The 18,576-nt window shown below is 41.3% G+C and overlaps 1 protein-coding gene across 3 annotated transcripts in view; it reads left to right on the top strand.

Annotated features, from left to right (window-relative positions):
• spag16 (sperm associated antigen 16) overlaps window positions 1–18,576 on the top strand; it is a 988,648-nt gene that overhangs the window by 477,679 nt on the left and 492,393 nt on the right. For all 3 annotated transcript variants that reach the window (XM_043693350.2, XM_043693349.2, XM_087988888.1), the window contains exon 11: window positions 13,504–13,647. In XM_043693350.2, the coding sequence (XP_043549285.1) occupies window positions 13,504–13,647 (144 nt within the window). The remainder of the gene's footprint in view (window positions 1–13,503; window positions 13,648–18,576) is intronic.

Here is an 18,576-nt window from a genome sequence, read left to right as displayed (position 1 = left end):
GCGGTTTCTGATATATATAAATGACTTGGATGAAAATGTAAATGAGTGGGTTACTAAGTTTGCAGACGATACAAAGATCGCTGGAGTTGTGGATAGTGTCAAAGATTGTCAAACGATACAGCGGGATATAGATCAGTTGCAGATATGGACACGTGCAAGAGTCAGGATGTCATGTTGCAGCTTTATGAGACTTTATTTAGGCCACATTTACAGTATTGCGTTCAATTTTGTTTGCCATTATATGAATGACATGGAGCCTTGAAGATAATGCAGAAGAGGTTTACCAAGATTAGAAGGTATGAGTGAAAAGGAGAGCATAGAAAATTTGAGTTGTTTTCTCTGGAGTGGCGGAGGCTAAGGGGGAGACTTAATAGAGGTCTATAAAATTATGCGATGTATGGTTAGGATTGTCAGTCAGAATCTTTTTCCCAGAGTTGAAATGTCTAAAACTAGAGTTTGCATGTAAGGTGAGAGGGGAAATTTCAAAGGGGCAAGTGTTTTACACAGAAAGTGGTAGGAGTCCAGAACATGTTGCCAGAGGTGGTGGTGCTGGTGGAGGCAAATACAATAGGGATGTTTCAGGGACTTTTAGATAAGCACATGAATGTGCAAGGATTAGAGGGATATTGAACAAGGGCAGACAGAAGAGATTAGTTTAATTTGGCATCATGTTGATATAAAATCATGGGCCGAAAGACCCATTCCTGTGTTATACTGTTCTATGTTCTATGTACTTTCATGTTCAGTTCCTCATATAATAAAGGCTAGTAACCCATTAGCCTTCCTGATTACATGCTGTTTCTGCATGTTAACCATTTGTGATCTATACACTGGAGTACCTGAATCTCACTGCACTTGGAATCCTACAGTGATTCTCCATTTAAGTAATAGTCTGCTTTTTAATTCTTCATGCCAAATTGAACAGCTTCACATTTTTGAACATAATACTCCATATGTCGGGTTTTGCCACTCATTTCACCCATCTATGTCTATATCTGTATCCTTGCTATGTCTTCACAGCACTCTTTCCTGCATATGTTTGCGTCATTTGATTGTGTCACCTACAAATTTAGCTCCTTACGTCATTGATGTAAATTATAAAAACTTGAGGACCCAACACAGACCCCTGTGGAATCTCAATCTAAAAATGATCCACTTATACGTAAACTGTTTTCTGCCATTCAGTCAATTATCCATCCATGCTACCCCCTTACAATGAGCTCCTACTTCACCCATACATAACCTTTTATGTGGAACCTTGTCAAAACCTTCTGGAAATCTAAGTACAATACATCAATCGGCTCCCTTTATTCACAGCGCATGTTATTCCTTCAAGGAATTCCAATAAACTGGTTAAGCATCATTTCCCTTTCACAAAACCTTACTGACTGTTACCAATTTTGAATTAGTTTGAGTTTTTCCAAGTGCCCAGTAATGTTGAACTTCTAACTTATTTCTTTATTTTTCTGTTTTTTACCTAAGATTTTGTACCTAGGTACCCTGTACCTTAGATGATGCCATTATTGGTTACGTTGTGAACTTTTCACTGTACTCATGAATCCCTGTATGTGAGTACAAGTGACAATAAAACCTAATTCTAATTCTAAAAATTAATTGATTCCAATTCTATCCCACAACTGATGCTATAGAATCATAGAATCATACAACATGGAAACAAGTCCCTTTGGTCAAACATGTCCATGCCCACCAATTTCTCAAACTAAACACGTCCCACTTGCCTATGTTTGGCCCAAATCCCTCTGTTAGAAGCAAATATAATAAAATTTAGACGTGACCACCAAAACTGGAAACAAGACAATTTATTCTACGATCTTGCAAGAAAGGGCATCAAATGCAGAAGCAAATGAGCAATGAACATTCAAACTAGTACACAGTTATACTTTTGAGCTGCGGGAGGTCACCTCTCACGACTCTTACATTACCGAATCTTTCTTATTGTATTCTATCACCACCCAGCTGCGCTCCACCCTTTTTGCCCCCTTTTCTCCAAGTTGCAACCTTTCCCTCTGTAAGTGCTGACATAAGGCTAAACTTGTATCTTGATGTTCTTTTACTTTGCTTGTAACATCTTCCATTGTTCATAGGTACATTCCATTCTTGAACATATGTTTTAACAATGTATATTTTCATGCTTGGTTTATGCGTTTCAGCTGTCTCAGCTATTTTGCTGAGATTATTATTTAAAAGAATTATTTGCTTTAATAATTCTGCACTAAAGTTAGTATTTAATTATCCACAATTATTCATTAAAGATAAAGATACATTTCCGTAATGCTTGCCTAGCTGATATTTTTCCCTGTACCCCTTTTCTGCACATACACACTCTTGCTTTTCTATATCTGCAAAAACAACACACTTCCCCATTTCTTATACCTCTAAACCTTTCCTATTCATATATCGGTCCAAATTACTTTTAAATGTTGTAATTGTACCTGCCTCTACCATTTTATCTGGCAGTTTGTTCTATACATGCACCACCCTCTGTGTGAAAAAGTTGCCACTCAGGTCCTTTTTAAAGCTTTCCCCTACCATCTTAAACCTTCGCCCTGTAGTTTTAGATCCCTACCCTGGGAAAAAGACCTTGGCTATTCACCTGATGTATGCCTCTCATGATTTTATAAACCCCTACAAAGTTACCCCTCAGTGTCCGACACTCCAGGGAAAATGTTATATCCTACCTAGCATCACCTTATAACTCAAACCCTCCAGTCTGGGCAACACACTTGTAAATCTTTTCTGCACCCTTTCCACTTTGATAATGTATTTTCTATAGCAAGGTGAACACAACTGTACGCAGTACTTCAAAAATGGCCTCAAGCCAATTAGTTCTGATGAGCTTAGTCATTTAGTCTTTTGTCATTAACTGCCATTCTTTATATTCCAACCAGTCATTTGACTTGTCACTCACCTTTGTGCAATTAAAGACTTTTTCTTTGAGCTTGATTCTCATTGTTATGAACCAGGTCAGACGCCCTCAAAACACTTCAAGAAAGTAGCCCAGACCCTAACTTTGCTAATTGTTTTAAGCAGGTGTACAGTGAATATTCCAGGACCATGCAGCTGGTCAAACCACTTAGTTTTAATCAAAACAGAATTTATTTACAAGATTACCAAATGGAACACTAACAAAAGAGATCAGAATACCGAATAACAACCTGTCCGAAAACTCAACAGATTATGTCAACTTAATGATGCTGTTCCAAATACTTGCAACAATCTCCATAAACATCGCTTGACACAAAAGGTAAATTCAAACACAGGGTCATACCGGAGAGATGTCAGCAAGGGAGTACCAACATGGTACTCTGCTTCTTTCAGTCCAGCAGTTTCAAAAAAACTACTGTGCTAAAACCAAACCAAACAAGATTAAAGCTGAGCTGCAAGAACTGGCCACTCCTCTTTCATTGTACAAGTTTTTTTTAACTTAAAAGCCTTTTGCCTGAGGGAGTATCTGTTAGCTATAATCAAATTGGCCCTAAAACACTTCAACTTTGACTTTTCGGAGTCTGTCTCTTTTACCACCTCTCTGAAATAAAAACCAAGAACATAACCTTTTTAAAGGAGCAGAATCATCACATCATTAACTTCTTTAGTTGATCTGAGATGGCGCTCCACCCTTTGGAATTTTTCTTGAAGTTGGAATGTACTTATTCTGAGTATTCTGGAACCTCCGTTTAAATATCAAGCCAAGTATTTCAGTGTGCTTCAGCTAGCTGAACTGTCATGCCCACAAAGTTGCTCTTTTTCAAGTTTAAACTACTAATCTTAGTCTCACACCTCTCCCTTTCAAACAGCACATAAAATTCAACAGCATTGTCATCACTGCTACCTTCATTTGATACGCACTACCCAATAGGTTGGAGTCAGATTCTATTATGATTTAGAAATGGCAATTGGACAAGTATTATTGCACCATATCAATCCATAATATTCATCCAATTATAACCAGTGTTTCCATTACATTTCCGTCAAATTGTATGACTTAAATTGCTTATTTATGCAACAGAATTACTTTCCCTTAAATTGTGTACTTCAAATTTAAGATATGTCCATGTTTCATTTACCTATTACAACAAACAATGATTAGTCTCCATTCCTGATAGCTTCTTTGACTTGTGCAGTCAACAGAGTCTTTATGTAATTGACTATTATCCTGAATAGCAAAGGAGGTAAAATGTAACCTCATGTAGAATACATAGTGATATTGTTTGGGAATAAATGACCAGGGCATAACTTGTCCCAGTTATTTTGTGTTCTACTCACACAAATAATGATGTTACTCATGTGAAAGAAAACTTCAAATTAGGTTGATGATATCCACAAATCTATGATTCACGCAAATTGTTTATCATTGTACGTGATGCTCTGCATAGAAATTTCTATTTATCAGTGTGGAATGTGTCTCAAAACATTAATAGGAATGTTATTGGACATTAATGGCACTGCCAATTGCAAGCAACATTAACACTGGCTGAGAATGAAGTATTGTATATTATGAAGAGTTATTGATAACATAAGTAAGTTCAAGGTCAGAACCAAATCTTTTAGGTCAGGTGGAAGTAATGAACAGTTCAGATTTAATTCTCATGGTGTATTATAAGGTTAGTTAACAGACAAATGGTTGCAGTGAGTTATATTATTCACTGCATGTATATTTATAAAATGAGTACTCTTCCAGTAATCTATTGTGTAACAACAGAAAATGCAACAATTGAATATTCGGAGAAAGTGAGGACTGCAGATGCTGGAGATCAGAGTTGGTGCTGGAAAAACACAGCCGATCAGGCAGCATCCAAGGAGCAGGAGAGTCGACGTTTTGAGCATCAGCTGTTCACCAGGAATGGGCGGTCCCAAGGGGGCTGAAGAGATAAATGGGAGGGGGTGGGGGGGTAGAAAGGCGATAGATAGATGAAGGTGGGGGGTGATGGGGATAGGTCAGAGAAGAGACTGAAGCAGATAGGTGAGAAAGGAAATGGATGGGTAGGACAGTTCAAGAAAGCCGTGAGGAGTAAGAAGTTTGGATCTGGGATAAGGTGGGGGCAGGGAAAATGAGGAAACTGGTGAAATCAACATTGATCCCATGTGGTTGAAAGGTCCTAAGGCAGTAGATGAGGCTTTCTTCCTCCAGGCGTCGGGTGGCTAGAGTTTGGGGGTGGAGGAGGCCAAGGACTTGCATGCCCTTGGCGGAGTGGGAGGGGGAGTTAAAGTGTTCAGCCTCAGGACGGTGGGGTTGCTTGGTCATGTGTCCCAGAGATGTTCTCTGAAACATTCCGCAAGTTGGTATCCTGTCTCCCTAATGTAGAGCAGATCACATCGTGGACAACAGACACAGTAGATGACATGTGTGGAAATAGTGGTAAATCTCTGTTGGACGTGGAAGGATCCTTTGGAGCCTTGGATGGAATGAGGGGGGAGGGGTGGGCGCAGGTTTTGTACTTCTTGCGGTGGCAAGGCAAGGTGCCAGGAGTGGAGGGTGGGTTGGTGGGGGGGCATGGATCTAACAAGGGTGTCACAGAGGGGTGGGGAGGAAAATATATTCCTGTTGATGGAGTCTGTTTGTAGGTGGCAGAAAAGGTGGAGGTTGATGTGTTGTATCAGGTGGTTGGTGGGGTGGAAGGTGAGAACCAGGAGGGTTCTGTCCTTGTTGGAATTGGACCCCACACCTCCAATTGCAACAAGGACAGAACTCAGTATTTGGCATTGAAGCCAAGGCTTAAATTCTTTGTCCATTCCTAATTGCTCTAGAGATGTCGTGAATCTAATACTTCAGGCTCTATATCATAAAATCAATACACCTTCAACTGTAGCCTTCTGCATTGTATAAAAGCAGTGGGAGCAAAGCATAAAGCTGAAATAATGAGAAAGTTTTTATCGAAAGAACATAACTTTTATTTTAGGGTATCTTTTAGTGAATTGAGGACAGTACCATTCTTGGAATTTAGTGGCAACGATTAGTGTTGGGACATCAACTATTTACAATCAATATTAATAACTTGAACAAAGGAACTGAGAATATTGCAACCAAGTTTTCTGAAAATATAAAGAAAAGGTAGAAAATAAATTATAGAGGAGGACAGAAAAAGATTGGAAAAGGCTACAGTCATGTTCATCAAGAGGGCAATAATTTGGCAAATGAAATATAATGTGAGAAAATAATAGATTTGGTTGAAGTTTATAAAAGTAAAATATTTTTTAAACAGAGAGAGAGTAGAGACTGTTGCAGTACAGAGGGATCTGAGTGTTTTTGTACAAGAATCACAACACATTAGCATGCAATGACAGCAAGTAATTCAGAAAGCAAATTAATTGTTAGCCTTTATTATCTTATCAGTCTTTTGAGGAAGTTGTGTCCTATATCATAGGAGTTTGGAAAATTGAGAAGCATTCTTACTGATGCAGTTAGGATTCTGAGTAGACTTGTCATGACATGGGCATCAAGTATGAGCATTGCTCACAAGGCTAGCATCTGTTATCCACTGCCCCTGAACTGAGGCCAAGTTAGAAGAAAGTTAGGAGTCAACCACGTTGTGTGTTAGGAGTAACAATGGCAGATTTCCTTCCTTTGAGAACATTGTTTTTTATACCAATCAATAATCGTATTATGGCCTATATTACTGAGATTTTTTTTCAGGTACAAACTTGTTAATTGAATTGAAATTCCACCAACTGCTACTTTTGGATTTTAACCCATGTTCCCAGAACAAAGCCTGCGTTTTGGAGTTGCTGGTTAAGGACATGGCCATTATGTCGCCATTTCCCCAGAACATGTTGTTATACAATACTAATATGATTTGTGTTAGGAAGCTAGATCACTTAATCAAAGCTTTGCCACTACAATCAGCATTTAAGCTTTTACCAAGCAGAAGCACCCACAATTCAACAAGTCGATAGAAAACTGAAAATTGCAAGCTGATGATTTGAATATGGCTTTCAATAGTTCAGATGGTAGTTCTGATGAGAATTCTTGGCCAAAGCACTCCCAAACCACACACAATTATCTCAACATAGTGATCAAAGTTTGTGAGAAGATTTGTAGTTCGGGTGCTCGTTGTTGTAGTTCTGTTCGCCAAGCTGGAAATTTGTGTTGCAGATGTTTCGTCCCCTGTCTAGGTGACATCCTCAGTGCTTGGGACCCTCCTGTGAAGCGCTTCTGTGATCTTTCCTCCGGCATTTGTAGTGGTTTGAATCTGCCGCTTCCGGTTGTCAGTTCCAGCTATCCGCTGCAGTGGTCGGTATATTGGGTCCAGGTCGATGTGCTTATTGATTGAATCTGTGGATGAGTGCCATGCCTCTAGGAATTCCCTGGCTGTTCTCTGTTTGGCTTGTCCTATAATAGTAGTGTTGTCCCAGTCGAATTCATGTTGCTTGTCGATATATTGGACCCAATATATCGACCACTGCAGCAGACAGCTGGAACTGACAACCGGAGGCAGCAGATTCAAACCACTACAAATGCCAGAGGAAAGATCACAGAAGCGCTTCACAGGAGGCTCCCAAGCACTGAGGATGTCACCTAGACAGGGGACGAAACGTCTGCAACACAAATTCCCAGCTCGGCGAACAGAACCACATCAACATAGTGATATCATCGGAAGAAGGAAAGGAATGTACATGAAGGAAAAGTATATATATGTATCTTTGAAACGAAAAGGAAGAAGGTTATTTGGATGAATGTTAACCTTTAATGAAGTAAGGATAAGAAATGTTGACAGCCAGAGTCAGAGAGAAATTAGCCCTCAAATGACAATTTTTTTATTCACTTGATGAGAGTGAAAGGTACAGCAAGGCCCTTTCCAGAGGAATGTTCAAGAGTTCAAAAGATTTAGGCTTTATGGAAAGTGATCAGTTGTTGAAGGGAAAAGAAAGAGACAATGTGGTCCTTAGAGGTAATTCTAATCATGATGATATAGGATGTTCCAATTGGCTGGAGATCTCAAGACTATTGGTCAGTGAAGCAGAGAGAGAATTGAAGGGAAGACAAGTTTTTCTGCATCATCCAATTTGGCTGACAGTCCATCTCAGATTATTTCTGCAGTGCAAATCCCCTCTTTCATTTATAGCACACAATAATAAAATATGTATTAAATTTATCCTTTCTCTTCTTTCACTGTCATGATTCTTCTTAATATTTCTGCAAATCAGATTATAGCAATGTTTTGCTCTGTCATTCTTTTTTGCATAGGATATCCCTGATTTACAGAAGTTTGTACTTATGAATGCGATCCCATATAACTGTGAAATTATAAAGATCCAACATCTGAACATTTCCTGTACTTATGAATAGCTACTTTATATTGTCCTGCACTGTGTTCTGACTTGTGTACAAATTAACTTGCAAACATACTTCAGAACAGAATCCATTCACAACCCATGGAGCGCCTGTAAATAATTCATTAATAATAGAGTAACCTGTAATATAAATTCCAGTAAAACTACTTACAAGATGAATAACAGAATGTAATGTGACAATTCAAAATTTCAATTTATATCTCCAATTTGACATTTTAATGCAAGGGATGGAATTTTAGCGGATAATTTTTTGTAATGTTAATGTTGGTTGAGAGATAAATCTTGGCTAGAATTTACATTTTAGAAATTGCCATTTTTGTGGGATAGTGGTATTACCGGTAGACTATTACTCCAGAGACTCAGCTCATGTTCTGGGGACCGAGGTTCAAATCCCACCATTGCAGATGGTGGAATTTGAATTCAATAATTAAAAAATACTGTGGAATTAAGAATTTGTTGATTACTATGACATCATTGTCAATTATTGGAAAAATCAATCTGGTTCACTAATGTCCTTCAGGGAAGGAAGCTGTCATCCTCACCTTATCTGGCCTACCTGTGATTGCAGACCCACAGCAATGTGGTTGACTCTCAGTTGTCCTCTGAAATGGCATAGCAAGCCATTCAGTTGTACCAATCACTACAAAGTCTCAAAGAAATAAAACAGGATGGATCACCTGATATTGCCCCAGGCACCATAAAAGACAACAGCAGAAACTACCCTGCAATGTCCTCCTTCCTAGCATCTGGGGCTAGTACCAAAATGGAATTACTGTCTCACAGACTAGTCAATCAACAGCCTGACACAGTCATACTCATAGAATCATACCTTACAGACAATGTCGCAGACATCACCATAACGAATGGCAGGACATAGCGGTCAGTCCTGCAGTGTGCAAGTAGAGGCAGCAGCACAGTGGTAATCAGTCGGGAGGGAGTTGCCCTGGAAGTCCCCAACATTGATTCCAGACCTCATGAACGCTTGTGGCTTCAGGTGAAACATGAGCAGGGAAACCTCCTGCTGATTACCACAAACCATACTCCCTCAGCTGATGAATCGATATTCCTCCATGTTGAACAACACTTCGAGGAAGCGCTGAGGATGGTGGGAAAAAAATGTAATATGGGTAGGGGGTTTCAATGTCTACCACCAAGACCAGCTCAGCAGCAGTATTACTGATCAAGCTGGTCAGGTCCTAAAGGTAGTGGGCGGCACGGTGGCACAGTGGTTAGCACTGCTGCCTCACAGCGCCTGAGACCCGGGTTCAATTCCCGCCTCAGGCGACTGACTGTGTGGAGTTTGCACGTTCTCCCCGTGTCTGCGTGGGCTTCCTCCGGGTGCTCCGGTTTCCTCCCACAGTCCAAAGATGTGCAGGGTCAGGTGAATTGGCCATGCTAAATTGCCCGTAGTGTTAGGTAAGGGGTAAATGTAGGGGTATGGGTGGGTTTCGCTTCGGCGGGTCGGTGTGGACTTGTTGGGCCGAAGGGCCTGTTTCCACACTGTAATGTGGAAACAGGCCCTTCGGCATGACAGTATCAGTAAGAGCAACCACAACACAGTCCCTGTGGAGATGAAATTCCTCCTTTACATTGAGAATAACCCCCATTGTGTGTGTGGCACTACCACCAAGCTAAATGGGACAGACCTCAAACTGATCTTGCAACTCAAGACTTGGCATCCATGAGAAGCTGTGGGCCATCAATAGCAACAGAATTGTACTCCAGTACAATCTGTAACCTCATGACCCAGCATTTCGCCACTCAAACATTGCCAGCAAGCCAGGGGATCAACCCTGTTTCAATGGAGAGTGCAGGAGGGTATGTCAAGAGCAGCACCAGGCATATGTGAAAATGATGTGTCAACCTGGTAAAGCTACCAAACGGGACTACTTAAATGCCAAAAAGCATAGGCAGCAAGTAATAGACAGAGCTAGGTGACCCCACAACCAACGGAGCAGATCTAAGTTCTACAGTCTTCCACACCCAGCTGTGAATGGTGGCGGACGATTGAGGAGGAGGAGGCTCCATAAATATCCCTATCCTTAATGATGGAACAGGCCAGCATATCAGTGAAAAGGATAAGGCTGAAGGTTTTGCAGCAATTTTTGACCAGAAGTACCACGTGGCTGATCCATCTCAGCCTTCTCCGGTGGTCCCCAACATTACAGATGCTAGTCTTCAGCCAATTTGATTCACTCCATGTGATATCAAGAAACAGTTGGAGACACTGGATACTGCAAAGCCTATGCACCCTGACAACATTCCAGTATCAGTACTGAAGACTTGTGCTCCAAAACGCACAGTGGCTCAGTGGTTAACACTGCTGCCTTGCAGCACCAGGGACCTGGGTTCAATTACAGCCTCAGGCAACTGGCTATGTGGAGTTTGCACATTCTCCCCATGTCTGCATGGGTTTCCTCCGGGTGCTCCGGTTTCCTCCCACAGTCCAAATATGTGCAGGTTAGGTGAATTGGACATGCTAAATTGCCCATAGTGTTAGGTGCATTAGTCAGGGGTAAAATGTCGGGAAAGTGTCTGAGTGGGTTATTGTTCGGAGTGTCAGTATGGACTTGTACGGCCAAATGGACTGTTTCCACACTTGGGAATCTAAGCTTGAAAAACTGCCGCTCCCCAGCCAAACTGTTCCAAAGCAACACTGGCATCTACCCAATAATGTGGAAAATTGGGAGGCATGGGCGGCACGGTGGCATAATGGGCGGCACGGTGGCACAGTGGTTAGCACTGCTGCCTCACAGCGCCAGAGACCCGGGTTCAGTTCCCGCCTCAGGCGACTGACTGTGTGGAGTTTGCACGTTCTCCCCGTGTCTGCGTGGGTTTCCTCCGGGTGCTCCGGTTTCCTCCCACAGTCCAAAGATGTGCAGGTCAGGTGAATTGGCTATGCTAAATTGTCCGTAGTGTTAGGTAAGGGGTAAATGTAGGGGTATGGGTGGGTTGCGCTTCGGCGGGTCGGTGTGGACTTGTTGGGCCGAAGGGCCTGTTTCCACACTGTAAAGTAATCTAAAGTAATCTAAATCTAATCTAATCTAAATGATGATGGGCTTATGCCCAAAACGTCGATTCTCATGCTCCTCGGATGCTGCCTGACCGGCTGTGCTTTTTCAGCACCGCACTCTCTAATGTGGAAAATTGCCCAGGTGTGTCCTGTACATAAAAAGCAGGACAAATCCAATCCAGCAAATTACCACCCCATCAGTCTATTCTCAATAGTCAGTAAATGGAAAGTATCAAAAATAGCGTCATCAAACAGCACCTGCTCAGTGATGCCCAGCTTGGGTTCCACCAGGTCCACTCAACTCCTGACCTCAATATAGCCTTGGTTCAAACATAGACAAAGGAGCTGAATTCCGAAGGGAAGATGAGCATGACAGCCCTTGACATCAAGGCTGCATTTGAGTGTGGCATCAAGGAGCCCTGGCAAACTTGGTATCATTTGGTATAAGGGGCAAACTCGCTCTGGTTGGAATCATATCTAATACACAGAAAAATGGTCATGGTTGTTGGAGGTCAGTCATCTTCAGAACATCTCTGCAGGAGTTCCTCAGTATCATGTCTGAGGCCCCCTCAACCATCTCCAGTTGCTTTGTCAATGACCTTCCCTTCTCATATAATCAAAAGTGGGGATGTTCACTGATGATTGCACAATGTTCATCTCCATTCATGACTCCTGAAATACTAAATAGTCCAGGTTCAAGTGCAACAAGATCTGGACAATATCCAAGCTTGTGCTGACAAGTGGCAAGTAACATTTGCCAGGCTATGACCATCATCAATAAGAGACAATCTAACCACTGCCCCTTGACATTCATGTTGCCACCATTGAATTCCCAACAATCAACATCTTGGGGAGTTATCATTCTCCAGAAACTCAACTGGACTCACCATATAAACTCAGGGTACACAAGCAGGCAGAGACTTGGAATACTGCAGCTAGTAGCTCACCTCCCAACTCCCCAAAGCCTGTCCATCATCTACAAGACACATCTCAGGAGTGTGATGGAACAATCCCTACTTATCTGGATGACTACAGCTCTAACAACACTCAAGAAGATTGATACAGTCCAAAATAAAGCAGCCACTTGATTGGCACTACATCCACAAGCATCCACTCCCTCTACCACCAATGCTCAGTAGCAGCAGTGTGTACCATCTATAAGCTGCACTGCAGAAATTCACCAAAGATCCTCAGACAGCACCTGCCAAACCCATGACCACTTCCATCTAGAAGGACAAAGGCAGCAGATGCATTAGAACACTACTACCTTCAGGTTCCCCTCCAAGCCACTCACCATACTGACTTTGAAATATATCATGGTTCTGTCATTGTCGCTGGGTCAAAATCCTGGAATTCCCTCCCTAATGGAATTGCAGGTCAACCCACAGCAGGTGGACTGCAGCAGTTCAAGAAGACAGCTCACCACCACCTTCTCAAGGGCAGGTAGGGACTGGCAATAAATGCTGACCAGCCAGCGATGCCCACATCCCACAAATGAATTTAAATGAAAAATTTCTCCTTGAATATTGTTTCATTGGATCTTTCACATCCACTTGAAATCAATGGAATGGAAAGTTGTGCCTTTTTATTTAAAGACAGTTGTAAAACCTATGCTTACCACTAGAGTGATTGCATCCATATTCAGCTGCTGAAGCCTTGATGTTATCCAAGTAATAAAATCCTCTGATCAACAGAAATTTAGAACAAGATTCTTTGTGCCATCTGCAATAATTTATGTAGTCTTTTCTGTAAACTGGTTGTTTTAAGATTAATTCTTCCCTCATGAGCCTTCGCACCTGGATTGATGCTACTTTGATCATTATTGTGTTTGTTTATGATTAAAGCGTGTGTAATGTGTGCTCTCTACTGCTAAATAAAAAAAGAACTAACATTCAGTGCAGATTGAGTGCTTTATTATTATAATATGATAGACAAGAAAATTATTTTAATTGTCATCTTTATTTTTTTGTGGATTGACTTGATCGTTAAAGTATGCATTAGATTTTTTCTAGAATTAGACTACAATGCAAATTAGAGATAACAAAAAATGATGAAGTTATTCTATCGACAGGATTTCCCATGATGCTCAAGATGATACCTTGATATGCATATATAGTGAACAATAACTTTGAAAAGCTCATAGTGTACTACTGAAAACTTATCTCCTCATCTTTTTATAGCCTAGCTCTTCACCCACGAAAACAAATCCTGGTGACTGGAAGTGATGAACGCCTCTGGAAAATGTGGTCCATTCCCAATGGTGACATTATCATGACGGGTGAAGGTCATGGTGATTGGCTTTCTGGCTGCTGCTTCCATCCCAGGTTAGTGCAAACATTGCATTCAGTCAGCACAAATCCCTGCTGAGAGCAACTTTACATATTTTTGTTTGCAATAGTCTTTTCATTTCTAAGCTGAGTGATGACACAATGCTTCATGTTTGCTTTTGCTTCTCTTCCATATAATGTAATGCATTTATAAATGATCTTGGTAATTTTCCTTGACAGCCTTGTGATATTGACTGTAATGTTACTGATGTTACTATAGTGTGAATCTCCAAGTGTCATTTACCAGTCCTCAACCATTATTGAATGAACCTATTCATTTGGTTTTTAGGAAACATAAAATAAAGTTAGATTTTGAATGAAAGACTATACGATTCTGATTTTCCAGCCTGAAGCTATTCTAGAAATATGCTTTACTTTGGCCCAGCCAAGAAAGCAGTCTAATTCATAATGCTAGAAAATTGCAAGTCTGAAGTGCCTGCAAGGGGTAGGGAGCATAATTTAGTGTCAGGGTATATCTCCTGTACAGAAATAAAAGACAAATATACCCTGACCAATTTTCACTTCATCAGTCTTTTCTCGATCTTCAGTAAAGTGGTGCAGTGTGTCACTAATAATGATATCTAACTGCACTGAGCAGCAAGCTCACTGATGTTCAGTTTTGGTTTCACCAGGGCTATTCATTACAGCTTTTTTTCAAATGAGCTGAAAAACTGAGTTGAGATGAAAGTGAATGTTGTTAACATCAAGGACACTCAAAATTGAGTGTAGCATCATGGACTGAAAATGTGTTGCTGGAAAAGCGCAGCAGGTCAGGCATGCATCCAAGGAGCAGGAGAATCGACGTTTCGGGCATGAGCCCTTTTTCAGGAATCATGCCCGAAACGTCGATTCTCCTGCTCCTTGGATGCTGCCTGACCTGCTGCGCTTTTCCAGCAACACATTTTCAGCTCTGATCTCCAGCATCTGCAGTCCTCACTTTCTCCTGTAGCATCATGGAGTCCTAACAAAGCTGGAGTCAGTGGAAATCAGATGGAAAACTATCCACTGTTGCTGTTATATCTGGTACAAAAGAAGATGGTTGTGGTTATTGGAAGTCATCTAGGCTCTAAGACATCCCTGCAGGAGTTTCTCAGGATAGTGTCCTTAGCCCAATGAACTTCAATTGCTTCATCAATAAACTTCCCTCCATCATAAAGTCAGAAGTGGGAAAGCTTACTTCTAATTGTTTAATGTTCAGCACCATTTGTAACTCTTAAGATACTAAAGCAATTCATGTCCAAATGCAGCAAGACCTGGAACCCCACTATCAACATCTTGGAGCTATCATTACGTTGGACTTGCCACATAAATACTGTGACTACAAGAGCAGGTCAGAGGCTAGAAATCCTACAACAAGTAACTCATCTCCTGACTTCACAAAGCATGTCCACCAAGGCACCAGTCTACCGTGTGATGGAATACTCCTTACTTGCCTAGATGCATGCAGCTCCAAAAACACTCAAGAAGCTGGACTTCAACCAGGACAAAGTAGCCCACTTGATTGGCATCACACCCATAAACATTCATTCCCTCCACCACCAATGCTCAGTGGCAGCGTGTGCCATTGTACAAGGTACACTGCAGAAATTCTCTCAACCTCTATAGACACCACTTCCCACACACATTTATTTAGAAGCAAAATCTCTCCTTAATCACATTACAGATATACTTACAACAAATGGACTCTAGGGTACAAATTGTTAGCACAACACCTCCTTTTCAAGAGCAACTAAGGATGGGTAATAATCAAACAGTGATGTCCACATTTCATGAGTGAACTTTTAAAAAAGTTGTTAATTGTAATAAACTATACCTGAAAATTTAAAAGAAACATGTACCCCAGGCATGGAAAGTCTTGCAAATACTACAAATGTCAAGATCTCAGCATACAGCAGTTCACTAATAGTACCGGAGTGCACATATAATCAATCTGCTTGCATATTACAGATGTTTTACATCATAGACACTGCTGGATACCAAGTGCAGATATATCACCATGCTGTGACTTGCATTAATTGTAATCCATGAATCAATCAAATATCAGTGCCACAACAAAAATGCAGCACACTATTAAAAAAACACTTTTAGAACTGAAGATTAAAGACAAACGGAATGACTTACTTTCTTCTGAATTAGTGCGGCTAAAATCTCACCTCTGCTGCAGAGTGAAAAATGAAGAGCAAAAGGCCAAACAACTTCTCAAGATCAATCAATATTTGAGTATATTATCTCTGAGATGAAGCTTTTAAGGGATGCCTCCACTCAGGTGACAAAGATGAATAAAAAGCCAAAAGAGCAAAGAAGGAAGCAGGATGAACTGCAAGCAATGTATTGTTCCTCTATGAGACAACCTGAAGCACTCATTCATAAAACATATCAGGCTCAGCATGAGCAGTTAGAGAAACATTGGCTAGAGCCCAAAGTAATGTTAGAGAAAATGACAGACTTGCAAAGATAAGCGAAGATGCATAACACCCACAAGGAGCTGCAAACCACTGAGGAGATAGTCATTTCAGAAATAAATGCCAGCAATGACACTCCAGTGAGAGAATTTGAGCAGAAAGTAAAGGAAACCAAACAACTAATGATGCAGCAAGTGGAAGACATACAGGCTTCCAAGAAAACAAAAATAAAGGAAAAAAGTATTTAACTAACACAAATGACAAACAATATCACAGATGACTGTGAAAATGACTGGCACCTGGACAAAATCATCACCATGAGATCTGAACATTTAGATCAGTGACCTATATGTTAGAAACTTATAAGGTAATTTATTATTGTAAATAGTTGAATTTTCTTTGAGAAAGTGCAATGACTGCAGATTACCTATGGGTAGATTGAACTTTTAATTACAACTTGTGTTCTTTACGAATAGGACATAAAGTGAACTGGGATGTGAATTCAGTTGCTGTCTGGTGAACAAGACCCTGGAATGCCATACTTAGGAAGTTTTAAGAAATCTTCAGATGGGTGGACTTAAAAGGGTGAAATGAACTACAAACCGAATTGTAATCTCCTAGGAGTTGTCTCAGACTGTAAACATGATTAACAAAAAAACAGAAGTCTAGGTGAGAGACATGATTTGTGTTTCCCCTTTCAGGAACACTTAAGATTAGGGTTTAAAAACCAGTTCAACCCTTGTGTTCTGTGCTTTTTTTTGAAAAAAAAGTATATCAGTGGGCAGAGATGCTTATTAGCCTGGTTCAAGTAACAGCATTCTGTCAATGTCACAGTCAAAGAATCACCCACTGGTCATTCCTGCCTTGCAAGTAAAGGATTTTTTTCACTCTGGTTGCTAGAAGCCATCCAGTTAGCAAGAAAATCGAAAAGAAACAGGACAAGAGAAGGATTCCCTTGATCTGACTGCTGTCAGCCAAAAATAACCAAGAGAAAGAATTTCAACGAACCTGCTGAACTACGTATCCCAAAATTGAGTGTTTAACTATAAATATTCCACTGTCATCTATTCATACATGACCATAGAGAGTGATCCATATATTTTTTAGCTTTTACCTTTTTTGGACTCTCATTTCTAATCTATGTCTAAGTGTGTTGTATTACTATTTCTTTTCATGTTTCAGTAACTAATAAACTCACTCCATAGTTAGGGGGACAGATACGGGACTCTGGTAACGAGAGACACTCATGGTTGGTGTGTTGCCTCCCGGGTGCCAGGGTTCATGATGTTTTGGATCGTGATTTCAGGATCCTTGAGGGGGAAGGGGAGCAGCCCCAAGACATGGTCCACATTAGCACGAATGATATAGGTAGGAAAAGGGATGGGGATTTAAGACAGAAATTCAGGGAGCTAGGGTGGAAGCTTAGGGGTAAAACAAACAAAGTTGTTATCTCTGATTTCTTGCCCGTGCCATGTGCTAGTGAGGCAAGGAATATAAAGAGAGAAGAATGGAATACGTGGCTACAGGAATGGTGCAGGAGGGAGGGTTTCGGATACCTGGATAATTGGGGTTCATTCTAGGCTAGGTAGAACCTGTACAAACAGGATGGTCGACACCCGAACCAGAGGGGTACCAATATCTCGGTGGGAAATTTGCTAATACTCTTCGGGAAAATTTAAACTAATTCAGCAATAAAATGGGAACCTAAATTGTAGTTCCAGTATACAGGAGATTGAGAGCAGTGTGGTCAGAAATGACGTTTCAAGGTCGCAAGCATTCACCAGCAAGCAGGAGGGTGGTTTGAAGTGTGTCTACTTCAATGCCAGGAACATCCAGAATAAGGAGGGTGAACTTGCAGCAGAAGTTGGTACCTGGGACTTCGATGTTGAGTCTAGATTAGAGTGGTGCTGGAAAAGCACAGCAGTTCAGGCAGCATCCAAGGAGCAGTAAAATCGACATTTCGGGCAAAAGCCCTTCATCAGGAATACAGGCAGAGATCATGAAGGGTGGAGAGATAAGTGAGAGGAGGGTGAGGGTGGGGAGAAAGTAGCATAGAGTACAATAGGTGAGTGGGGTAGGGGATGAAGGTGATAGGTCAGGGGGGAGGAGGGGTGGAGTGGATAGGTGGAAAGGAAGATAGGCAGGTAGGACAAGTCATGGGGATAGTGCTGAGCTGGAAGTTTGGAACTGGGGTGAGGTGGGGGAAGGGGAAATGAGGAAACTGTTGAAGTCCACATTGATGCCCTGTGGTTGAAGTGTTCCGAGGCAGAAGATGAGACATTCTTCCTCCAGGCATCTGGTGGTGAGGTAGCGGCGATGAAGGAGGCCCAGGACCTCCATGTCCTTAGCAGAGTGGGAGGGGGCGTTGAAATGTTGGGCCACAGGGCGGTGTGGTTGATTGATGCGGGTGTCCCAGAGATGTTCCCTAAAGCGCTCTTCTAGGAAGCGTCCAGTCTCCCCAATATAGAGGAGACCGCATCGGGAGCAACGGATACAATAAATTATATTGGTGGATGTGCAGGTA

The sequence above is a fragment of the Chiloscyllium plagiosum genome, unplaced genomic scaffold (assembly GCF_037043375.1).
Source record: "Chiloscyllium plagiosum isolate Xiang-an unplaced genomic scaffold, Cpla_swu_hap1 HiC_scaffold_7, whole genome shotgun sequence".
NCBI lineage: Eukaryota > Metazoa > Chordata > Chondrichthyes > Orectolobiformes > Hemiscylliidae > Chiloscyllium > Chiloscyllium plagiosum.
Note: the sequence above shows the minus strand (reverse complement) of the source record. Positions and strands in the feature narration are given on the sequence as shown.